The 26515-nt window shown below is 34.8% G+C and overlaps 1 protein-coding gene across 24 annotated transcripts in view; it reads left to right on the top strand.

Annotated features, from left to right (window-relative positions):
- Nucleotides 1–26515, top strand: part of EHBP1 (EH domain binding protein 1) — a 483620-nt gene that overhangs the window by 214523 nt on the left and 242582 nt on the right. For all 24 annotated transcript variants that reach the window (XM_070512730.1, XM_070512734.1, XM_070512736.1 and 21 more), the window contains 2 exons: nt 5753–5848; nt 10687–10740. In XM_070512730.1, the coding sequence (XP_070368831.1) occupies nt 5753–5848; nt 10687–10740 (150 nt within the window). The remainder of the gene's footprint in view (nt 1–5752; nt 5849–10686; nt 10741–26515) is intronic.

Below are 26515 nucleotides of genomic sequence, written 5' to 3'. Positions count from 1 at the left end.
TCTTGAATTTCTTGTAAATGGAATCATACAGTAGGACTATTTTCTGTCTGGTTTCTTTTGCTCAACATAGTGTTTTTGAGATTTATTCATGGTGTTGTGACTATTAGTAGTTTATTTTTTTCATTGCTGAGTAGTATTCCATCATGTGAATATAAACAATTTGATTATTTATAACCCTGTTGATGAAAATTTGGTTTGTTTCCAGTGAATATTCTGAATATTCACCATTGTGAATAAATGTGCTGTAAACATTACTGTTTTAGTATTTTGGGGGAAGGTATTTTCTCTTGGGCAAATACCTGGGCATGGAATTGCTGGGTAGACAGAGTTAACTTTTAAGCGTACTCCCACCAGCAATATAAGAAAGGTCTAGTTGCTTTACATAGTGAATGGCATTTTCTTCAAAGCATACATTTTTAGTTTTAGGGCATTATATTTTCGACCTGTAATATTTCCTTGTACTTTCATATATGAGAAAGAGTTCTGCAAATAGAAAGGAAGCAGGGCAATTATGATAAACCATAAAAATTATGGTTGAGTAGTCTGTTGGCGTAAATCCAGTTTTTGAACTAGAAGTGTGAGCTTGCAGAGAGAGGGGAGAATTCCAAAGAGTGAAGAGGACTTTGAAGTCCTCACCAGCTTTTTGATGGCATTACCACGTTTACTTCCTTGCTCTGTGGTTGTACCTCAGCCTTTTACGATGTGCTGTGATATCAGGAGGGGGTGGGTACAGTCGCAGAGCTTTGCTTTATGGCAGTGACGTTGGCAACTCTAAGGTAACTGTACATGTGACATCTTAAACGTATGGATATATGCAGTTTTATAAAATGAAAATTATCAATTTAACTGCTGTATGACAATTAATAAACTTTCAGTGAAATACTTCGATTTTGTAGGAATCAGAAATGGCGAGTGAATGCTTACTCTCTGTTTAGTTCCATATTAGTTACAAGTCTTTTAAGTAAGACATGACATGAAATAATTAGAAAATAAGGCATTTTATAGAGTCAATACCCAAAATTGAGACATGTTTACCTTTTTCCTAGGTCTGCCTTTGGCAGATGCCGAAGGATCTGTGATGTGATTAAAAAGTGAGAAAAATTGGATGAGTAGAACGGAATAATGTGGCCTAATCCTTTCTACCATTGTCTGTGCTAGAATGCTGGCAAATGATTAAATAACCTGCCTTTCCTGACTGTGCTCAGGAGCTAAATAGCTGTATGTGTCTCTCTCCACCTAATTATTTTTTAGGGAAATCCTTTCTGTTACTCTGAATGAAAACTGATCAGAGTTATTGTAGAGCTGGTGTTTGCCAGTATGTTGTGCTTTTTCTAAATCAAGTTCCTGAGAATCTGAATGACTGTCTCTGTGGATTTGTACAATTAGATGTTTATTACCATAGCTATTTTTAGTTACCTGTATTAGACTCCATTCTTTTTCTAGCTTCAGATTCTTGAATTCTATTTAAGGTAGAAGTTATAGTAAGGTCTTTGAAAGTAAGAAGACTGGTTTTTTCTCATGTTTGCCAGTATATATGTCTCTGATTTCCTCTCCAGTAAAATTTACTGGTCCTGTTTTCTGCCTAGTATATAATAATTAGCTAACATTATAAAGCTGGCATTGCCAGCTACTCAGCTGGACTAATTGATGTTGTTACAGTGTCCTAACTTAGCCAGGTTGTACAGTCGCTAAAAGGAATATCAGAAAGCCAGAGCTCTTAACTCAGTTGGGCCTTTGTTCTTGGGGAGAGAGATGCTGGATAGAATGGTAAGAAAAAGGCAGCCTGCTAGCAACTTGGGAACTAGCACCCTTCCATCTCTTTTTATTTAAAGAAAAAAAAGAAGGATTTTAGTTTGTTAAGCAGTTGTATTTTTGTTTGTTCAGCCATCTAATTACCATTCCCTGATCCAAGACTGAGGATTGAAAGAGATCATTTAGAGGACCAACATTAGGGTACCTGAGGAAATTATCTGATATCACCATCTCCTAACTCTGCCCAGTTGTGAGGTGGTCTCTACAGTCTCTGCTTTTCTCACTTTTGATCTCTGTGTCTTACACATAAATGTTAAGACCTTAGGGATAGAAGACTTTTTTCTTGACTATTGTGTGAATCAGGAATAGAGCTGGCTATGATGTTATTTGGGTGAAGAACTCTGAACCTAGAAATCATGGAGTTGGTTCTCCTACTGATTACATACTAGTATGGGTTCAGGCGAGCCACATACTCTTTGCTTCAATTTCCTCATCTGGACCTGGATTAGATCTCCTAAGGATATCTTCAGGTCTAAAATTCTTTGATGGTCATTTTTTCATTAAGAATTTTACAAATATTCTATCTTTTCTGCTGTGGTTAATAGAAAAATTTCAGTTATTATACTCTTTCTTATGTTTCTATTGTATGGGGAGGCTATGAAAATACAATTATGGGAAGTTTGAAGAGACAAGAGAGAAACAGCCTGATCTACCGTCACAGTTTATGAGAATTAGCGTTCTCATAAATCTTCAGAATTATGTATGTAGAATATCTAGAGAATGTAGAGTAGAGTTTTGATTAAGGCTTATCTAAGGTGGGCATAAATTTACTTCTCAAAATGGAGGTTGTTTACTTTGTGGAGTCTTTATTCTAGAACTGTTAACAGGCATGGAAATAGGCAGGGGAATAGAGGAATCTTTGGAGATGTTTTTTAATTAACAAAACTCAGTTCTTTACCTTTGGCTCTGGCGTGCTAAGTCTCTTGTAGTGAGTCTCTACTTCACTTTTCTTACCTGAAGTTTTGTAAGTGGGGGGCAATGGAAAGAGAACAGAGGGAGAATTATTGAAAAGTTATGGGTTGGAGCGAGAGGACGCTGCTAAACCTGTATCTTCTGCTGGTATTTTAACTAACAATATATGATAAAATGTGCATAGACATAAGTTTTCATGATCTTGATCCCTTCTCAGTTCCGTTTCCTAGATTCAAATCCAACTTCTGCTACTTACTTGCTGTGTGATCTTGGGTAAGTCTGTTCCTCAGTTTCCTCATCTGTTTAATGTGCTCCCTGACACACATCTGCACTCATATACTATAACTTCTTTTTTGTTATTATGGAAGAATGGTCTGTACTCCCAGCAAAGACTAATATCCGTTTGTGCTGTTAAGGACATTACTTCAGCAATTTTTTCTCTTCTGCGTCATTAAATTTTCCCTCTTAACTGGATATTTCCCATCAGTATAAAAATAATTTTCTCTTATTAAAAAAATTCTCTTCTAGGGGCCGGCCCTGTTGCCGAGTGGTTGAGTTCGCGTGCTCCCCTTCAGTGGCCCAGGGTTTCACTGGTTTGGATCCTGGGCTCAGACATGGCAGTGCTTGTCAGTCCATGCTGAGACAGCGTCCCCCATAACACAACCAGAGGCACTCAAAACTAGAATATACAACTATATACTGGGGGACTTTGGGGAGAAGAAGAAGAAGAAAAAAATTCTCTTCTGACACTGTTTCTTCCACTAGCAACAACCTATTTCTCTCTTTCTCTTTCTGCAGAACACCTCAGAGGAAGAGTCTACTTGCTATCCTCAATTTCCTTCCTCCTGTTTTTTCTTGAACCTGTTCCAATCCATTCAGGCATTTGCGCTCATCACTCCACTGGAACTGTTCATGTGAAGTCAGTAATGGCTTCTGCTTTAATTCCAGTGGTCATTTTCCCGGCCTCATCTTATTTGACCTATTGCCAAGATTTGGCACAGGTGATTGTTTCTTTCTTCTTGAAACATTTTCTTCGTTAGATTTTCAGGATGCCACATGCCTGAAAATAGGAGGTTTTCCTTCTATTTTACTGGCCCTCCTTTGCTGATTCCTCCTCATTTCCTGTTACTGTTGTGCTCCAAGGCCTTTATATTCTCTGTCTGAACTCACTCCTTTGGGATCACATCCGCTCTTAAGCTTGAAGTTTCTCCTGTATGCTGATGATTCCCAAATTTATAACTCCAAGTACAAATATCCAGCTGCCTATTTGAACATCTACACTTGAATATCTCACAGACACATTAGATTTAACTTGTGTAAAACTGAGTTCCCAATCTTACTTCCCAAACCTGCTCCTCCTGCGGTCTTGCCTCTTATCTGTTAATAGCAGTTCCTTTCTTCTAGTTGCTCAAGGGCAAAAGCCTTAGAATCAGCCTTGGCTGCTTTCTTTCTCTCCTACAGTCAGACAGCAAATCTCGTTGATTCTATCTTGAAAATATGAAAATATATCACACATCTGACCACTTTGTACCACTTTTCTACCACCCCAAGCCAAGTCATCATCACCTCTCCCACGATTGTTGCAGTAGCTTCTTACTTGGTCTCCCTGTTTCCTTTCTTATATCTGGAGCCTATTCTTGATACATTAGCTGGAGTGAGTGTGCTATAACATAACTTAGGTCATCATTCTTCTGCTTAAAACCCTCCAATGACTTCCCATCGCACTCAAATTACAAGCCAGAAAATTCTTTGCAGTGGTTTACCAGAGCCTTATATGATTGGACCCTCCATTATTTCTCTGCCCTTGTCTCCTACTGCCCTCGTCTTTAACCATTCTGCTCCAGCCACATTGGTCTTCTGATTATCTAACTGCCTTAGTACCTTTCCAGTTGCTGATCCATCTCCCTAGAAGGCTCTTCCCATGTGTTTACATATCTGATTCCTCTACCTCCTTAAGGCCTTCTCTCAAGTGTCACCTTCTCATGACACTTTCTCTCATTACCCTATTGAAAATTGTTACTTTCTCTTCCCCCTTCCATCCTTCTTCCCTTTCATTTTTCTCCACAGCTCTTATCTCCACCTAACATGCTGTGTATTTTACTTAATAATTTTGTTTATCTGTCTCTTCCTCCTATACTGTAAACTCCACTAAGGCAGCTTGTTTTTTTACTACTCCAGTGCCTAGACAGTGCTGGGCAGATAGTATCATTGAGTGAGTGAATTAATGAATTAATAAACAAACAATGGCTACCTCATAGGATTCTTATGCAGATTAAATGAGTTGAACATAAGTAAATTCTAAGTATAGACTGACATGTACAAAGTACAAGTGTTAGCTTTCATTATCCACTTCATGCATGTCCATGGACAATCCTGCAGCCCATCGAGATGAAGACTTAGTTGAGGTGTCTTGGCATACCATCTTCTATCAGTTTTGGCTGGAAATGCCACCACAAAGGAAGAACTATAGTGGTGACCCCCAGATTTGGGGGGGGTTTCCTTAGAGAACTTTCATAATCAAGATTTACAAGGAAAAAATCTTTAAAACTATAAATACTAGAAATATTAATTGGGAAAACTACATCCTTTACTTGCCCCAAAACATTACAGTTTAGTGGAAAATGAACTTAAATGCAAAGTATACAATTAGTTTTTCCTTTTAAAGAATGAATTTGCATTTAAATTCCTAGATCACAAAAATAATTTTTAAAATATCTTTCCTATTAGGAGATTTTTACCAGTCAGGAATAGCTTTTGAAAGTATGAGACATCTCATTGTTTCATCTTCTTTTATGTGTCTGGGTCAGGGAGAGGGTGCAGATTTGTTTACAGATAGTAGTTGGTAGCTCCCACGTGTTAGAACTGTCATGGCTCAAGTTTAATACTTGAAAAGTTTTATTTGACTAATCATTTTTGTTTCAGGGAGACAGCTCTAATGGATAGTTAAATAGAGTCAATATATTTTTGTAAATTATTAACATTGCATTTCCTGTACTTCAAATTGAAGCCATTATTTTTATTCTGGTAGGCTCATAGCTGGCAACCTGGAATAAAAAATCCATACCGTGGGGTTGTAGTGTGGCCTGTTCCTGAAAACATTGAAATCACTGTGACGCTTTTTAAGGTAAGTTCCATTTTTGTAAGTTACAGAAGCTATTATATATTCATGGTTCTAAATGACAGAATATTTCAGTATTCATTGTTTTATACTTTTGGGTACAACTGGACCTTAATGTGCAGTATTTTTTGGGAGACATAGAAATTTGTAACAATGCAAGGACATGAGGGTATTTCATGGTCTATAAAGTCTGAATAATTTGAGAGTCCTTTTGAACTTGCTACAATTAAGATCACTTGGAATACTTCTTTTACTGCTTCCTAGATTCTACCCATAGGAAACTTTAAAGCGGTTTTTCTGTGGAAAGCTGAGGTTTGTGGAATTCTTAGTCCTGAGCCTCATTTTGTTAGCCTTGTTTGACTAATGACAAGATATGTTTTAAAATTAGTATTCAATAAATATTTTATTGATGTTAATATGAGAAGCTGAGTTTAAAATTGATCTTTGATAAATATTGATGTTAATACTTTTTAAATACTGTAGCTTAAAAGTAAAATTCTGGTTGTAAATTCAAAGTGCAGATCCAAAAACATAGCTGTGCATAGATCTACCTGCCGGTTTTATTGTTTTTTCTTGAAAGTCTTCCATATTTCTTGAAACATTGTGAAGTAATCCTCACACATATGGTAATTAAGCACTAGAATATTTACTTTCCCAACCAACTCATTACCTGCTCCGAAAATAATCATGGTGGGGACAAGTAAGTCTCAGTTTTAGCCTTTTTTGAAAGTGGTGAAATTAGAAAACAAATGCTTTATTTCTTCTTTGAATCATTACAATTGTGTTTAAGTTACTTTTGCTGAAGGATGGAAGGAAGAAGGACATCTCATCAAACATAATTTAGTAAATTTTGTGAAAATCTACTTAATATGTTAGGGCTGTGCAGTCTAAGTAGAACAAAGTTATATGGCTTAGAATGTGAAGTCACTGGGTAAAAAAGTGTTTTTGATTTTGTAATCCAATATATTAATTCATTTATTCAGGAACTACTGCAGAGATTAATAGAACAAAACAATACGATGAGCATTAATGTACTAACCCAACTTTTAAATGCTCTGTTTTTCACAGATACTGTATTTTATGAAAGATTCTTAACACTTTATCTATATTTTATAGTTTTGATATTACTGTTATTGGCATTATAACATTACTTGAGTATGTTTGTTATCTATATACCATACTTGATTTGCCCAGGGAGAAATAAGGGATGAAACAGTAGCTGCTCTTCCTTTTTTCCAGGAAGGATCAGAACCATCCTGTTGCCTTTTAGCCAGTTGTCATTAAACCCCCCTTATCCATGTTTCTTCTACTGGGATAACACAGTAATCTTGGTGTTTAACAGCAAGACCTTTGGAGTATTTCATTTAATTCTTACAGCAACCCTGAGGTGCTTTAATTATTCCCATTATACCGAGCAGGAAACTGAGACTAAAGCAGGTAACTTGGCCAGTTACACTGTGCTTTAGCCCTGTTTTTCCTTCTACATGGTACTGCCTAATCTGTAATGGAAGCACCTATAAATATAGATTACAGCAGCAAGACCTCTGACATGCTTGAGGAAGACTTTTAAGTAACCTCTCAAGTATTTTGATTTAGTCTGTTTATATTGATAAGGCAAATGAATACGCGTAGTTACACAAAAACAATGATGATAGAGAACAAGGGGTTAGAGTAGAGCTGATAAGTAGCTGACAGCCAAGTGTTCGGGGAAAGGATATGCACTCACTCTGATTTTGAGTTGAAAGTGGCTGTTGAAATGTGTTACTTGGAGGATTAGGAGATAAGTATAGTTTTCAAGTACTGATGAGAATGTTCAGGGTATCCTTATCACTGAACTTTTATATCCTTGAGTGTTAGTCTGTAGAAGAAAACTCAGCCCTTCTTCCCCAGTTTGCTATATTAAATATTTCTGTTCGGTTCTGCTGTTGAGTCAACTTTGTGACCATTTTAAATATTTAAAGAATATTTTCAACTGACACTTTTTTCTTCCTGACTTCTTCATTCTCCCAGAATTCTAATAGAAAAGCAGAAAAGTAAAACAAACCAAACAACTTTCTATTCTTTCATGGTAATTTTTGAACAGCATTTTTTGTAGTTTCTCCTTTCTTTTACTTTGTCTCACAATTCACTTAATCTTGAACTTGCAAATAGGAAAGGCCTGTTCTGAACCCTTTTTGTCATAAGTGTAGTATTCACAGAGGTGTGCTCTTAAAGAAAGTGTTTTTTATAAAAGTTATCAGTATGTTTCATTTTTCTATGATTTAACCAGAAATTAATTTCTTTAGCCTGCATGCTTGTTTTTGAAATTTGAATTAGATTGAAATTAGCTGTTTCTAGTAAATGGAAAAAAAAGGCTTTTAAGGTTTTGAGAAGGAGAATGGCTCTTTAAGCCATTTTCAGTTTTTCTGTTCAGTGCGGTGGTAAGAAAAGAGACACTAGAGGGTAGAGAGTAGGATACAAATAAAACTTAATGGATTTAAGCTAGAAGCAATTATCATTACAAATGTTTTTGTCTAATCAATGATATAAATAGATAATTGTGTAGATATGCCATTTTAAAGTGGTTTGAAACTGGACGTTATTGTGACTCCTTTATATCTTTTTAGTAGCTTTGCCCTAGCAGATATGTCCCTTAGTCCCATTGAAATTATTCTTTTAGGGGTAGTACATCATCTGTGTTGTTAAAAAATGTTTCCTCAACTTCAAGAATTAATATATATCATATATAAGGTACTGTTCAATATTTGTTAACTTATAAGATATAAATTTCAGTAACTCATCATCAAATATTCTTGGGAGCCTGCTGTGTGTCAGGTCGTTTTCCTGGAGACACAGTAGTAAAACTGAATCAACAATGTGGCTAAAGTGAGGCAGACCTGGAACTGCAACATACTTTTAATACTTACTAGTTGTTCACTGTGGGAAGTTACATCTTTTAGGTTTCAGTCTTCCATTCTGTTAAAAGGGAATAAAAATAGTACCTATTTCATAAGTTGCTGTCGTGATTAAAACACTTTGCACAATAACTGGGCCAGAATGTGTGCTCAGTAAATATTTTGTATTATTATTATTTGTTGTATTAGCTGTGCTGGAGCTATGCTTCATTCCTAAACAAAATGAGCTGGGGGGAAGCAGGCAAGAAGAGTGGTAAGGTGTCTCTTTGCTAAGCATTATATCACACTTTATTACTTGGTCTCTAAAGTAGCACTGTTCGTGCCCTAAATCCCTATGGAAAAGCTCCTTCAACCTTTATTTACAGTATTTTCTCTCTGTTAACCTAGTTCATGGGCAGGGCCAGTCTGGGGAAACAAATATCGAGTAGAATTCCCTACCTCTTTTTACCTTCTACTCTTTCCTACTTCCCCTTGCCCATCACCACCAAAGAAACTCCTTTTTGGCAGGTTTTTATCCCATCTGTATGAATTTACTCGTAGAAATGGTTGCCTAAATTCAGCTCAGAATCAGCCAGCCGCTGTGCTATTAAAGTAAAGAATAAGTAAACAGAAATAAAGAAGTAACTAGGGAGTTTGGAATTTATTCCAGGGGTTGTTGGGGTCATTAAAGTAATCTGCATTGGTACTAACATGATCAGAACTGTGGTTTAGGAGAATGAATCTGTGTACAGGATTGATTGGAGCACAGAGAGACTGAGAGAGAATGCTTTTAGCAGTCACTTTTATCTTGAAATAGCCTAGGCACAAAGTGATAAGGACTCATGATACCTGTGGCAATAGAAACAGAAGATTAATAATAGACTAAAGTGGAATCAGTCATGAATAAGATGCTTCCCTATGAGTAGCATGTGGGACGTGAGACTTAGCAGGCAAATAGCAGAGCCCATTCCCCATCTCTGTGCACTCACTCTGGAGTAGCATGTTGAGCCAAAAGCCTGTACTAATTAGATATTCTCTCACTTTCAATACCTTCATCCCTCCCCCACCTCTAACACATCGAGTTGAACTTGAATAAGTTCAGTGCTGTATGATGTGACCCCACTGCTTTGCTTTTTATGTCTTATACTCTGTTGCCTTTACTTATTCTAAGCCCAGATACTTTCTCTTAAAGCTTTTCTTGTTCATTCCTGTAAGATGTGTTGTTTTCTAATTTGGTAAATCCATGTATTTCATTCATCATATATTTATTTACATTAGTAGTTGTGTTCATCTTTGAAGGCAAGGACAACTATGTTTGAATGCATATAAAACTTCTACAATCCTTTATATGATAAGTACCCAATAAATATTTGTCAAATACTTGCAAAAGTGTGCCTCATTAAAAAAAGATTACATTTTGATTGTTGGATTCTATACCCTTTCTCTGGTTTCTGAGGCATTTCCAGGGTGAGTGAGAGTTGGAGAGGGGTGAGGGTATCAACAGCCCATGCCAGGGTATCATTTTGTGTAGATTATGATGTCCTTTGATTCCAGATGGTCACATAACCTTTGCACTGAAGAAAACCTTGCCTCAAGTGATACTTTTAGTTTAAAGTACTTCCAGGTGTAAAAACCAGGGCAGGGCTTTACATGAGCATTTAATCTTGATAAAGTACTTCTTAATAGTTCACTCACTAAGTTATCAGTCTCTGCTGGGGTTTCTTTTTGTCTTGTCAAAGAGGCAATGGTGGAAGATAATGATATGCATCAACATATGTAAAATAGAGAATTTCTTAATATAAAATAATGGTTTAAATTTAGAGAAATTATGGAAATTTCTTAAGAATAGGCCATTCTATCTCTCCCTTTTTAAAGGTTGGTAGAAGCTAAAAGCAAGGCTGTTTATTTTCTCAATTGGTTTAATTTGATTAAAGAAATGTATTTCAACTTTGTATTTTGCTTTTGTTACAGGATCCTCATGCAGAGGAATTTGAAGATAAAGAGTGGACATTTGTCATAGAAAATGTAAGCTAATCACAAATTCGTCACCATTCACATTTTTGACTATATGCGTAACTATAAGGTACAGTAGCATTTTGGTGGTAGGAGGAATATTGCCTTATGAAAATTAAATAATGATTGTAGCTTTTAGAATCTTTTTAATGAAGCGATGGCCAAAAGCAGAATTATTTGTAAGCAGTACTTCTGTTAAAACTTTTAAGAGTAAAAATACTCTTCAATACTGAATTATGTATATGTGTGTACCTGTTGTATTCTGTTGGAGGCTTGAAGGAAAGACCATGTCTTACGCATCTTTTTATCTGTTCAGTATCTAGGATGGTGCTTCTCACATAACAGATGCTCATTTAAATACTTGTTGAATGAAATCATGAACAACCTTTGAAATCTTTAAAAACTAAGTATATGCTTTAACTCTGGATTGAGAAATTCTAGATTAGTGCTTTAATAATCATCTTCAATTAATTTACATATTGTGGAATCCCAATTGACTGGCAGGCATATATTGTAGGTGTTCAATAGATGTTTACTGAATAGGGATTAAGGAAGACAGGCAAAGAAAATATAGTGATTAAGATTGTGGGTTCTGGAGTCAGATCTGATTGCAAGCCTAGCTCTTCCACTTATAAGCTCTGTTGTTGTAGTAAATTTCTTAACTTCTCACTCATAAATTTATAAGGTGGTTGTGAGGATTAAATAATTTCAATGACTATTAGCTTTTATCATTGTCATCGTTGTCATCATCATGATCATCATTAAAGTTTTAAAATATATTTATAACAGATTTATAACATGCTTTGCATCATATTTTTCCTTTCTCTGCCTGACTTTGTTTTGTTTCTCGGTGATGAAAGGGGTCTTATACTTTTCCAGCAGTAGCGGGGCCATTTTTAGACCTGAAGATCTGGGAAGCTTGGGAATGAGATCAGGTCTAAACACAGTAGAGGGAGTTCTCATGGCTGGATATCAAGCCAGTGTTATTGCGTTAAAGATTGACACATTTTAACACCAATTCTGGCTTTTCTATAATGATAGATTTCAATGTTATAGTTGGAGTAGCCATCGAAGTTTTAAAAGCAAAGTTAGACTTCTTGAAATTGGTTACAGACTCAAAATCTAGTTTTCATTCTCCTGTCAAGAATTTCTCTCCAATGGGTGGTCTTTTGTTTTTCAGTACTCATGGCTCTATTATATATCTGAAGTCTCTTTGTTAACTTGATGTATTAAAGAATTAGCCAGTTAAATTGGAGTTGTAATTAATGGTAAAAGTATGTAAAAACTAACTTTACATTTGTTTAGAAAGGTATTATTATTACACAATTAGGATCGAGGCACACCAGTTCCAAATTTCTATAGACTAACAGGCCTACTGAAAGGTAAAAAAAAAATAAAGCCACATGATATATGTTAGGTTTGAATGCAAAAGACAGTCAAATCTATAGGATTTTAGGAAAAATGTTTTTCTTAAATTCTGTGTTATATATTTTATAAAGGTATTTTAAAGGTCAATAGAGAAATATTCAATTTAAAATAGTGAGATTTAAATGGATCATGAGATAAAGAGGTGTATTTTGGATTATCATTTCCATATTGGAGGGGGTGTTTCTCAAGTTAAATGGTATGTTTACATCCTTTTTATGAAGAATATCTTTATTTACGCTCAGAAGCTTATTTTGCTCATTTGCCTTTTATTACTCAAATGGTTGAAGTTGCTAGAAATCTGACTGTCAAGTAAGGGAGTAGCCATAGGAGGAGAATGGAAAATAAAATAATTAGCATTCCTTCTCTCCAAATGTTTGTTAATAGAGATTAAATTTTATTAAGTCATCAGATGATTTTGAAGACCTTACTCTGAGTTATGGAGTGGGGAGAACACTGCATTTGTGGAGCTTCTCAGCCATCATTATGCTTTTTAATAGCTGAAAGATTTTCTACCTCCTCTCTGCCTCCTCATGTTTTTATCTAAAAAAAAATGCCTTTTTCTTTCTCCCAATATCATAGTATAGAGAAGATACAAACTTTGGGTTGGGTTAGAACTGAATATAAATCCTGATGTCTTTAAAGCTGGTGACCTTGAGTAGATTATTTTATGGACTCAGTTTCTTCATGTATGAAATGAAGAATTTCTACTAAATGATCTCAGAGAGCTTTTCTAGGTCCATGACGTTCTTAGGAATACTTTATGAACATTTTGAAAATTATCTTTTTGTAGATAAAATTTTTGATTTTCAAGTTCGTGGAGAATGAAATATTTAGAAGAATTATCTAATGTAACATTTTGGAATCAGTAACTCCCTAATTTATATCTTTCTTTAAAAAATTAATGTCAGCATATGTATTTTCTGTATACTTTTATTTCTGGCCTGGATTATGAATACTGTTGCAAGCTTCCTATTTTGAACTTTTGTAGCACAACAGTTCTTTCCCCCTCCTGCTTATTTCCATAATAGTTATTTCCTGTGCCAGATTGGAAAGAAAGAAAGAAAATGGAATTGTGGTATAAACTCGCTTTTCATGTAAAGGAAGGGTATTAGCCTTTGCAGCAGAAATCTAATATCTCAGCCATAGGTATTAAAAAAATAATACCCATCTTTTAAGAGATGATCAAAACTTAGGGGAATCTAGGTATTGAGGAGCTAATTTGAAGAAAAGTAAAATTAATCAGAATGTGAGAGGAGCAGGCAATTTCTCAGCTATTAATAATGATGACAGTAATAAAAATATTGCGTGCTAGGAACCCAATGCAAGAAAATAACAAATATTTATTAGATTATTTTCTCTTGATTTTATTATTGTTGGTGTACGCCTGTCTTTACAGCAGATTTTTTGGTCTGTGTGTGTTGGGGGGGGCAATTATAGAATTTGACCTATTTTACTAGTATAATGTATATTTTTTAAAAGAAGTTAAAAAGGTAAATATTAAATGCATCCATTATCATATTTATTTACATTGTATAAAGTTACCAGACTTCAGAAGTATTGTGAAATTGTTATACTCTTAATACATGGGAAAGAGCATGCATGCACATGTTGTGACTAAAGCATTTAAAATATATTAACTTAAAAGAGAATACACTAATTTACATACTATAGATTAAGATAACTATCATAAATTGTGAACTATTTAATGTGAAAGGATGAGTTTGTATAATTTACCTAAAACAAAACAAAGAAAGAAAGTGGCGTATTCTCACCTGGAAGACAGAATAGGATTGGGTAGGTTCTCCCTCTTTAGTTTTCAGGAGGAACTTAATTTCTTTCTGCGGAGACTAACCCTGTAGAGTGAGAAGAATAAATGAATTTTGAGAATAATTCTTTTTCTTTACCTGTTCAGGAGTGTTAACTCTTTTTACCTGCTCTGAAAAATCGAGGTAAATTTTCTGAGATGCTCACTGCACCCCTGCTTGGATAAGTAAATTTAACAGGGGAAAAGTTCTGTTCCATTCATCCACCACAATTTTTTTTAATATAGTGCCTTTGTGTAGTAGCTACTCAATACATATTTGTTGAAGGAGTGAGTGAATGAATGGTTATAGTTAAACTCAATATCCTGTAAGGATTATTCTTTTTAAGAGAGGAATTAGTTGAGCATCCTTGAACTGTATTGGAGAAAAATTCAAAAAGTAGACTCTAGTGGCAGTGAGATAGTATATGAAGGATCCATATGCCATTACAGTAGAAACTCTTCTGATCAACCTCTGCTTACTTTACATGGATTACCTCATACTTTCCATGTTGTCTATAAAACATCCTGGTTTTAAGCCCACATGTGTCAACATGGTTAGTGGGCTACACTCTGACACACTCCTACACACTTCTCTTACAAGTGAGTTGTAAGTTGGGTTTGACCCCTTACAAGAACACTTGTGGTGCTGTTGACTTGTTACTGTAATTGTATAATTTAATTAGATATTTCATAGGCCAATGAAATATTCGTTTGAAGAATTATTTCATGAAAACTGTTAAATGCTTTCAGAAAGAGTTGATAAAAGTTAGTTGTTAAAAACAGCTGTCAAATCTGGTATGAAATAAAACTGTAAAAAAACTGGGAAAAACATAAAAATCTGGAAGGATTTTGTATTCAGATTGCTTCTCTATTGTCTTTAAGTATTCATGTCATTTAAAAGAAATTGAAATGCACTAATGATACATTGAGTGTTGATTATATGAGAAAATTGACAATCAACAAAGTTTTACTCGAAAAGACCATAAAAACTGGTGAATGAAACATATTAATATGTATTGAACAAAATTGAAACGTGTATTAATATTCATGATGCTCTTCTCTAATTGACCCAACTCCCTTTGCCATTCAGATCATTTAAGAAGGATTCTGCTAAAGATGTATATTAAATAAGCCATTCTCATGAGTTCTGTCTATATAGTCATCTGTAGGATTAAAGAACTGTTCTCAAATATTTTTCTTTTAAACCAAATTCAGTATAAGTAGACATTACATTTTTTTAGGTAATAGCAGTTTACTTTGCTTGACATCCTAAATAATGCATGTTTAACCTTTCAGATAAGTGAACCAGTATTCATTCATTTCATTTAGTAGCAGTTAATTCACTGAGTATGTATTTTGTGCGGGGCACTGTTCTGGGTACTGGAAATAAAGTGGTGTATAAAACACAAAAATCTCTTCCTCATGGAGCTTAGATTTGTGTGTGTGTGTGACTGAGACAGATAATAAAAATTAATGTGTGGAATATATATTATGTTAGATAATATACATACATAGTGTATGTTAAATATATGATAAGTATATAGTATGTTAAATAAGCGCTAAGGAGAAAAAGCAGGGAAGGGGGATAGGGATCCCCTCATCTTTATGGTTATATGGATGTAATGAGCCCCCTTACTCCTTATAAGGTCTCCGAAAGAGAATTCATGCATACTTGTCAAATTAATTTAAAAGATACTTTAATAGGAGTTTATCAGATGAATATTTTAAGGTATGAGAAAGTTTTAAAATAACCTTGGGACTCTGTATAAACCTTTTCCTAGGTTACAGCTCCCCTCAGTGGTGAATGATGAAATTGACTCTTGTCTGGAGAAAGATTTCAATGTTTCAATGTTGTACTCTGTCTTACATTTTAAATATGCTTCCACATTACATACAGAAGAGCTAATGAATTTCAAAGGACTAAAGTCTGTCTTTTTCTCTTGTAAAATCTGGGTTTTGTTTGAAAGTCTGCTGGTAAATTGTTCTGGCACTGAAAAGCCATGCTCTTTGAATGGAATTTTTTTTCTTTTTCTTCTTTTTTTGTGTGTGAGGAAGATTGGCCCTAGCTAACATCTGTTGCCTATCTTCCTCTTTTTGCTTGAGGAAGGTTGTTGCTGAGCTAACATCTTTGCCAGTCTTCCTCTATTGTATGAGGGATGCCGTCACAGTGTGGCTTGATGAGCAGTGCTAGGTCCGTGCCCAGGATCTGATCCTGCGAACCCTGGGCCACCAAAGTGGAGCATGGGAACTTAGCTAGTACGTCACTGGGCTGGCCCCTGAATGGCATTTTAATACCTTTCTTTTCTTTGTACTTTGTGTTGCAACTCCAGAGTGAATAAAAATGTTTAAAGTTTTTTTGTTTAATATAAAATATCCCAATAAAGGAGAGAAGTTTCCAAAATATATTACTTTAATAAATTTATTGGGCACTTACTATATACCAATTGCTATGTGGAGTGCTGTATACACATTATCTCATTTACTCATTACAGTGACTTGGTGAGTCAGGTATCAGTAACCTTATTTTACAGACAAAGAAAGTGAGGCTCAGAGAGATTAAGTAACTTGCTCAAGGTTGTATAGCTAAGAAGTCAGGATTTTATCCAGTCTTGTCGTTCTCCATGGCCTTTGCCTTTAACTCCTATGCAATAACTACCTCTCTTAGTGACAAAGATGAAAAGAAATCATTTGAAATTGTAGAATCACACAGAAGTTTTTAATGTGCTTTCTATAGTGATAAACCTGTGAGATATATATGCATTAGATTAGTAAAGGTAATCTTTAATTATTGTACGTATTCAGTCTAAAAGTTATTAGGATTAATTACTTGACTGCTGCTAGACATTGCAAAATGGAATTCCAGAATTTATCAGTCACCAGAATTCTGAATATTTTTTCTCAAAGCAACTTTCCTGCCTCTTTGTGTAAATTGAGATAATGCTGTCTTCATTTCGTTGGGTCTTTTGTTTCTGGTCACAGAGAAGGTTTCCCAATTTTTTCTGAGCTTTCTTCTTTGGACCGAAAAGCTACTTAGACGTAAGTTGAAACTTTAGAGGTGATTTTACCACTGCTAGCTTTGTGACCTTGACAAGTTATTTAATCGTTTATAGCCTCAGTGTAGTCAAGTATAAAATGATGGTATTAATATCTACTCCATAGGTTATTGAAGATTATAAATAATATATGTAAAGCATCTAGCTCAGTAAGGGGTAGCTGTTTTTATAGTGTTCTTTCTAGAGGACATAGGAAAATATAAAGGAAAGGAGGCTAGATTTCTAAATTTATAGTTGCAGGATTTTAGTTTTTCCACTCCTTTATATCATGTATGCCTCTCAATATTTATACTTCACCATTATCTCAAAGGAATGCCAAAGCAACTTGTAAACAGCTCACTTGGTTAAACTTAAAAATATTTTCATCTTTCTAAAATTTTAGTTTCTGACTTAGAACATCTTACCGTTATACATTTAATCCAAGTTTAAGAACCGGTTTGTTTTCTGAAATTAAACAAATATCTAGTCACAATATGAATATAGGAATATACTTTAAAAACAAATGTTAAATGAGTTTTAAATTATCCTTTATTTTGGATTATTTACAATACATTTTCTTATTATTGGTACAGATCATCGAGAATGGATACCACAATCAACGTGTTTCTTTACCTACCATGATGTAATAATGTTTGTTCACCCAGGAAATTGACACGTGTGTGTGTGTGTGTGCGCGCGCGTGTGTGTGCGTGTGTTTTAATGTGAAGTCAGAACAGTTATATTTAGAAAACAAAATATTTTTCCTTTCTAGTACTTTAGGTTATCCAACTAAAATCAGAACCACTATATTTGTAAATTATATCCATAGTTTTTAATTTTAAAATTTCTAAAAATTTTTGTTCTTAGGTTCGTTTGATTTTCGAATGAATCCAAAAATACATATTGATGAAAAGCACAAATTTAGGTTGGATTTATTCAGGCAGTCATTCTGCAAACATTTAATATGCATTTTCTATATGCCCAGACATTTTGTTAATATTGAACATACAAAGTCAATTAAGACATGAAGCGGCTGGCTCCGTGGCCAAGTGGTTAAGTTCTCACGCTCCACTTCAGCGGCCCAGGGTTTTGCTGGTTCAGATCCTGGGTGCGGACATGGCACTGCTCCTCAGGCCATGCTGGGGCAGCATCCCACATAGCACAACCAGAAGCACTCACAACTAGGATATACAGCTGTGTACTGGGGGCCTTTGGGGAGAAGAAGGAGGAAAAAAAAAGATTGGCAACAGATGTTAGCTCAGGTACCAATCTTTAAAAAAAGAAAAGACATGAAAAGTTTCATTAACTTCTCTGAAATTGGGGTCATCTTACATTTTTGGTGTCCCATAATTATAACTGGTAGTGTTTTCTTCTTTCTTAGTGCTATATAAAATAATGGTGTGTCATTTAAAAACCACTGGAGACTTATATTTGACGGCATAAAGTAGCCTGTCCTCCTAAAATTTATAAAGTAGCGAGGATGTCATATAAGTAAAGGAAGAAATACAAGAAAAAAGATATCCCTAGGAGACGGTAAAGGAGGGCAGAGTTGGGGAAGACTTTCTAGAGGAAGTGGATTAGTTTTTAAGAAAAAAATAGACTTAGGCAAAAAAGGCATTCCAAGCAGAAGAAAGAAACATCAGGTAAGGGCAGGAGAGACAATGGTAAGTTTACAGTAGCATCCATTCTTGATGACATAATTGAAAGAAAGAGCAATGAAACCCCAGGCCAACCAAAAAAAAACCATGAGCTCCCCACTAAAGATCAATAGACCTCTATTTTTTTAACTGTTAACCCAATAAATTTAATGATAGGCATGTGATCTGTTCGAGGTGCTGTGTCCTCCTTAGAGAATATCAGGGGTATCAAAGTGTGTTTTCTTGGGGCCACCTATCCAGTATTTCCCACTATTTCCACCTGTGACCAATGAGATGGGCATTTTGGCTCTTGAGTGCCTTTTTTATTGCCATTTATTTGATATTACCTCCAAAAGCCCTTTAAATATACAGGATGGGGTATTAATTATGGTAATTCCAAGACAGTATTATAAATCCTCCTCTGTTCTGTTTTGTTTATTGGATTATGTTGAACAAGATTGCTTGCCCAACCAAACTCACCTGACAAGATTATGCCAAGAATAGAGATGATATAATAGCTCAAACAATACAATGCAAACAATATAAAAGCACAAAGTTTCTGGCCTTATTAAATTTAAGTTTGAATCCTCTTCTGAAATCAAGTCAGTCTTGATCTCACAAAGTTGTGTTCTGATAAATTACCTCTACTTTTTCTTTCAGAGGAAAAAAATATGTAAATGCTTCTTCTCTCCTCTAATTATTTTTCTTTGTGTCATCTCAGCCAAGGGATCTCACTCTGTTGGCAGGTTAAAGACTGGATATTCTTTAGAGGAAATGTAGCTTGCAGTTTCTTCCATTTAAACTGATATAGCTTCTTCAGTAGCTTCAAACTGGAATTATCTTTTCAGCCCTGAGCCTCTCATAAATACCACTTTTCCAAAGTTCCAAAGGGTGAATAGTACATATAAGAACACCACAACCCACATCAAAAAAATTAGAAGCATCCTTTTCCCCATGTAACTAATACAACAACTTATAATCTAAGTACCAATCAGAGATGGCCCAGCTTTTTTTAAGGTAGGACAAGATGTGTCCTAATATAGTCCTATTTATAGCCTACCTATTAATGTTCCACCCCCTAGAAATGTGGTCCAGTTAACTTTCTTGAACCTCATCAATCCCTGTTGACATTCCTTGTATGTGAAAGACACCGAGTGGGTGGAAAGGAGCTTCAAACTTCCACTAGGGACGTACTCCACTTTTTGTTCTTCTGTTAACCCAATAACTAAACACTTGTTTAGTCAATAATGCTCCTATATCTGTATTTGTAGTATTATATACTATATATGTGCTAAATGTTTTTTCCCTATAGTTCATTTAACTTTGTATTTAGGAAACCAGTTCTTTCCCTACCCTCTTCCCTCCAGTTGGTCAAGAAGAAAGTGACGGAATGGAATTCTCTTACTCTTGCTGGGTGGCAAGAAAATTGATGTGCTTAGCTGTAGTGATTACTTGCTGAGAGAGTTGAGCACACAGCACTGACCAGTCTACATTTGAAGAATGATAAGTGCAAGAGCCCTGTATTGTTAGGTCTCTTTTAGGCCATCCTTTTGGTATAAATTTATTAAACATGTTCTTTTCTTTCAGCCCCAGAGTCTTAGACCCTTTTGGATTTCTAAATCAGAAATTTGAAAGAAATATACTATAAAGGACCTCTGTTAATCTTTTCCTTCATACAAATATAGCAGTTTGGATAAATCTAATCAAGACCCAGTTTTTCAAACTCTCCATTTTTAAGATTATTTCAAACACACACTAAAGTAAAGGGAATAAGATAAACTTCTATATACCCATCTCCAGCTTCAGTATTTTGCCATAGTTATTTCATCAATTCTCCCACTTTCTTTTGTTGTTTTTTTAACCAGATTATTTAAAGTGAACCTCAACTATCATATCATTTCTTCTGTAAATAATGAAGTACACTTTTGAACACCATCAGCTTACAAACTTGCTAAAAGACACTGGCATGCCAGAAGAGGTGATCTGCCTACAAAGGAATTTTTTCTTTTTGTAAACTTAACTTCTTTTTAAATGATCTTTCTGACCTGGTAGGCCTGAGGTTCAAAATTAGCTATTTTGTTTCTTGAAAAGTGATATTAGTTGTTCTTGTTTCCACATAGAAAAAATTGAGCTTAACTTTAGAAGCAACAAGGGTTCCTCCCAACCCCCTCAGAATTAAACTCCTACATTTAGAATAGGAAGCTCATAGTTCAGAAAGGCTTTCCTAATATTTTAATTATCCTGTCAACTTTCTGGAATATATGATTATGTGAAGGATGACTGGCTGTCTGTGTAAATTAGGTAGGGTATTCTAGATATGGCTAGTAGTTACTTGAAGCTTTCTCAGCCAGCTCAGTCTCATTTTGGTTAAATTTCAGAGAAAGCCCGTATGCATACTTTTTTTTCCTGCTTCGTTTTTCTTATGCTAAATATGTTAAAACCAGTTGTTCTGGTTCAGAAATCTTTCAGATTGTGCTTCTGGAGGAATATTTCATCTCCTTTATTCTCAAGTGACCCTTTGGCTTTAAAGAAAATAATGGAGGAACTTCTGCTGCCAAAGTATGCCCAAGAATGATCATACATATTTTGAGCCTGTGAGAATCCTCAAAATCTTAAGATTGTTGTGTACCTACCTACTATTTGCTTAAGTACTTATTTAGTTTTCCATTTTCTTCTTGCCTAATGTCTGTCATTTTTGGTTAATTATTTGTCAGCTTTATTATAGTATGTTAATTAGAAGAAAGCAAGTTTCCATCGACATATCCTGCGTTCTAAAATTTCTGACACAGGAAGGAACCTCACATGGATTAACATCTAAAGTCAACTGTATAGTATTTGTCTATGTGTAATGAAAGAAACCCTGTGTTAAAATAGTAAGTAAACTACTGCATGTTAGGTAATTTATTTCATGTAGTAGTTTACTTTGTAAAATGTCTTAGCTATCAAATTTAATGAAAAGCTTTATTTTGCTACAACAAAGCACTATTTTCATACTCTCACAATGTATATGCTATTGGGTAGTTCTTTTTGGTAGGATTTTCTGATTTTTGTCCCAGTTCATTATGTGGAGATTCATTTTTATTGATGTTAATCATACCATACACATAAGTAAAGCAGTATTATAAAACTTCAGTAGGTTAAAGTCTTAGTACTTATAAGAGTCTAAGTACTAATAAGTACTTAGTGCTTATTCATTCACTAATTATTAAATGGATACCGTGTGGGAGATATTTGCTAGTTATTGAGAGCATGGTAGTGAAAAAGATGTGGCTCTTTCCTCCTGGTATCCTACAATCTAGGGGGAGATAAACAGGCAACCACTAAGATAGGAGTAAGTGTAGGGTGTTAAATTTGCACATATAAAGAATACCTAACCCAGTCTTGGTGGATAACGGAGAGCTTTCTAATGAAGGTGATATACAAGTTGAAACCTAAAAGATAAAGTTTTTATAGTCCTTTATCTGTGACATCAAAAATCCAAAATCTCTGCTACCTAAAGACTTTTTAAAATCATTATTTTTTGGACATTTGGTTCAAACTCATTTTTGGCAAAACCAGTCCTGACCTGAAGTGAGGCCATTTGTAGTATTTAGTCCACTTAGGGTGAATGTTTATTCATTTCGTTGCAGAAATATTAATGTGTTTGATTATGGGGTGCTGCCTCAGCCCTTGTTGGCAGTTTGCTGTACTCAGGGCACTGTAGTAAAGGCACAGGCACTGTATTTCCTTTCTAAAATCCAAATAAGAGATTTCAGAGAGAAGATTGAGTACTTCTGATAGATAGCTGCAGGAAATTTGGAGAGTGCTTCTGGTGGCTGGATTACTTTGTGCAGAAGCAAGAGAAATTATGGCTCCTTTGTGGAAAAGCATATAGTTCAATAGATTACTTCCTTGAATATTTCATTTTTAAATAAGTGGTTGATTTTTCTAGGGTTGTAGTAATTTAAAACCATTTGGTTGAATTATATGATTATTAAGGAATTAAAAAATTCACTATATGGTTGCTGTGACTCTGCATAGTTACGTGGTTCACATGGTGGGTAATAGTAGTAAAGGAAAGAACTGCTGATGTTGTTAGTTTTACATCAGTTTTTACTGTCCTAAAATTATCCACATCTCTTTTTGACAAGGCAGATACCTGGGCCCCAACTTGGACCTACCAAATTAGAATTCTGATGCAGAAGGGAGGTGGCTGTGAGAACACGGGGGTCACCTGATTATGTATTTTTTGGCAAATTAAAGATTTGGAAAATGGGAAGGTAGATGAGTATATAGAACAGTACTTTATATGTTGTGAAATGTATTCCATTACGAAAATAATTTTGTGCCCTCATACTTAGATCAATTACGCAGATAGTATACTTTATTGGAATTTATTACAGTTTACTTTTCTTTGTAAAATTGCTTCCTAGGCCAGCATGATATATTTTGAGATCTTGCTTCACCTGCCTCTTAAAATAAAATTAAACTATATCAACTGATTAATTAATAACTTCATAAATCATAAATATTTGATGTTTTATTAAAGAATACCTAATGTTTTCAAATAAAATACCTCACTTAATCCTTAAGAAACCTCTCTAAAGTAGACATTATTATAATTTCTTTGACTCAGTGAAGTTAAGTGACTAGCCCAAGAACACACAGAAAACCACTTAGCTGGTCTCAGACTCAAGTCTTCAGACTCTGAAGCCCATGCATTTTACCATTTATTCACTCATCAGACATTTTTGTTCTGGTCACTAAGTTTAGAACCTAGCTCAATTAATTACTATGGAAGATACGTGCACACATCTCTATTCAGATACTGAAATCTGATTTGAGAGATACACACATTAAACAAGAATAAAGTAATAAATATGATAGAAATTAGAGGTAGATGAGTTAATATGGACTGAAATGATCAAGAATGTTTTAGGAGTAGCTTTTCAAACATGCCTATGTTTATCCCTAGAGGTATGTGGCAGTTTCTATCTTTCTGGATTGTAAATTTTTTTCTCTAATATGTACTTTAAGGTATGTATTTTGTAATATGTACTTTTTATAATGAAATCTCCATTTCTGAAATCTCATTTTGGAAAAAGAGGCAAAAGTAATACAAATTTTAAATATGAAACATAAGTTCAAAGAAAAGTCACGTTTTGATTGAGCAGCTTCTGGTTATACCTCCCAGGTCTTCAGAGGTGTGCATCCTACTCCTTTACTGTTCAGGATAATTCTGAGGAAAAATCGGAGAAGCGTTGGTAGTGGGGAATTCAAGGCTTTGGGCTCAGTTAGACCTGGATTTGAATCATGCGTCCTAGCAGTGTAAATATGGGCTTTATACTTATTTATCCTTTCAGAACATCTGTTTTCTGACCTATAAAACAGAGATATCTTACAAAATGGTAGCTGGGATCAGAGAGATTAAAGGTGTAAAAAAAGCATCTAGCATAGTGATTGATATATAGTAAGAATTCAATACATGCTAATAATACATGGCAGAGACTTTACAAATAAGGGGAAAACTATAGACTTGGAAGAAAAACTTGAGGAGGGAATAAGGAAAGTACTTAATTAATTGATTAGGTTAAAAAGGGACCAAGTCAATGGAAACTCTTGAATACCAGTTTTGGAATTGAATATGCTTGACCAAAGAACAGGTCTTTATAAGCAGAAGGTTCCAGAAAGAATGCATATTGAAGTATAGAGTCACTTACCCAACCATTTAGATCTGTGAAATCATCTTTCCCTCTGTAGGCAGGCAGTAGCCTGCACTGGGGACAGATGCCACAGCCAGCTTGCTATCAAATCAAAGGCCCTTAACCTTGAGTCTTGGGACCCTTAGGGATTCTTGCATGGATGGACTTCAGAAGATTGAGATCTCTTTAAAATGTAAGTAAAAGTTTGCATCTGTAGGTCCTCCAACCCCCTTTTTTTAAAATCAGATTTTCAATGAAATGTCTGCCCAGAATGCTTTAAAGACCACTGGGTGTTTTTACAACTTTTGAAAAATAGGTGAGTGACATAACACAAGCAGGAAAACCACTAGTCACGTGGATAACCCCATGTTATTACTTTGTAGCTTTAGGTGGTGGTCACCCTTTGATCTTATTTTCTTTAATCTACTATGCTTTTTGTAGACAGCAAATGGAACACACTGGCAAATAGCCCCAAGCTACATTTTTGAGTAATATTTAAAAGTTTAAATTTGTTAGAGGTTTAAATTAATGTATGCATTTCATCAAAAAGACCTTAAAATTAAAGGAAATTGAGCAGTAGTGTAGTATCTTTGCATTGTAATAGACCTTTCCTTTTAAAATTAAGAATAGAATAGAAAGTATTTTAGTGGATGTTTACTACATCTCCAACAAGCATATGTCCTTGTAGATAAACATAAGTTGCCTAAAAGGAGACTTCTGGACGTAAGGAAAATACCACAGCTCATGCATTCTAGTTTCTATAAGCTAAAAATAGTCTAAACTTGAACTTTATACTGAATGAATTTGATGGCATATAATTTGTGTAGTTATTACTGAGTCACAGTAGTCTACTGCAGTCTGCCTTCTAAATTTCTAGAGCCATTTAGTTTCTTCTTCCTGCTAGCTACCTTCAAATGTCTTCCACATAGGTGAGTGAGAGCGAAAGATAACCAAAGTTGCTTTCAATTTTATTTTTTGCCAGCTGGAGGGAGGAAGCTGATAAACAAGACAGTCAGGTATCAAAACAAACCTCTAACACTACTCTAGAGATATTTAAAGCCAGCAGTGTATTTGAGCAATCTTTTACATGTTTATTCATAGGAATTCAGCAGTAAAAGATACTGGCGCATGCAAGATATTGTGAATCTACGTGAGGCTCTTTTTTCCACGGGCGAAAAACATTAGAACAGAGACTGGGTAATTGTTTTACAGTAGGATTCTAATGACACTCCAGACTTTTAATAGAAAAGGATTTGTTGTAAGATTTTTCAATTTGCTGCTTTCATTTGTCTCTGTGTTCTCTCAGTAATATGTGAATAAAGCTTCCTTAGTCTCATACTGGAATAGATTTTTGGCATTCTGGTTTTCTGCCACACCAGCCGCCTTGAAAGACCAGTTAATGTGTTGAAGGCTCCTGTGTAATTCTTTCCTCAGAGACAATCATGAGTGAATTATAAAAACAAACAACACTCTTGAAAATCTAAGTTAAATTATTTCTTTGTATAGAATTGGAACTTTCCAGTATGTAATTGGATATAGGTGCATTTGTACTGAAAGCAAAGCAAATGGAATGTTTTCCTGAATTATATCTTATTAAAATGGAATTGCTGACATTATAAGAGAGATGCGTAACTGATTAGAGAAACTAAATTTACCTGTGCATTTCAGATCCACTGTAGAAAGTTCTCAGCTGGAGGATAAAAACCTGTCTTAGTACTTTACCACCTTTAAGCTCTCTGGAAAATAAGTAAGATTTTCACAACTCTCTGAATAATCTGTTATCCTACTGATTTTTTAAATATTTTAATACCTGATTTCTCTCTAAAATTTTCCTTTGAATTTTTCTATGTCATGAATTTAATGAGATATTTTTGCCTAGTTTGTCTCTGTGGTCCTACTTAAATTGGATATAATAGTTGATTTTTATCAGCATTGTGACAACTATCAACTAATGAAACAGTGTCATTATTGTAATAATCTTATGTTCAATGATATCATAAAACAGTGTTCTGATAAATATGCTACTGTAGTTTAAAATAATTCAATGCTTGAAGAGTAGTCTTCTTTGCCTTAAGACAGACTTATTTTTAAAGAAAAATTATTTTGGAGAAATTCTGAGCAATACACAGATACTCTGTAACTCCTCTTCCTATCTTGCCTTGGAAATTTGGTTGACAGTAGTTGATATTTCATTACTAGGAAACA

This window comes from Equus asinus, chromosome 6, assembly GCF_041296235.1.
Source record: "Equus asinus isolate D_3611 breed Donkey chromosome 6, EquAss-T2T_v2, whole genome shotgun sequence".
Taxonomy (NCBI): Eukaryota; Metazoa; Chordata; class Mammalia; order Perissodactyla; family Equidae; genus Equus; species Equus asinus.
The sequence above is the reverse complement of the archived record's forward strand: the minus strand, read 5'-3'. Positions and strand labels throughout refer to the sequence as shown.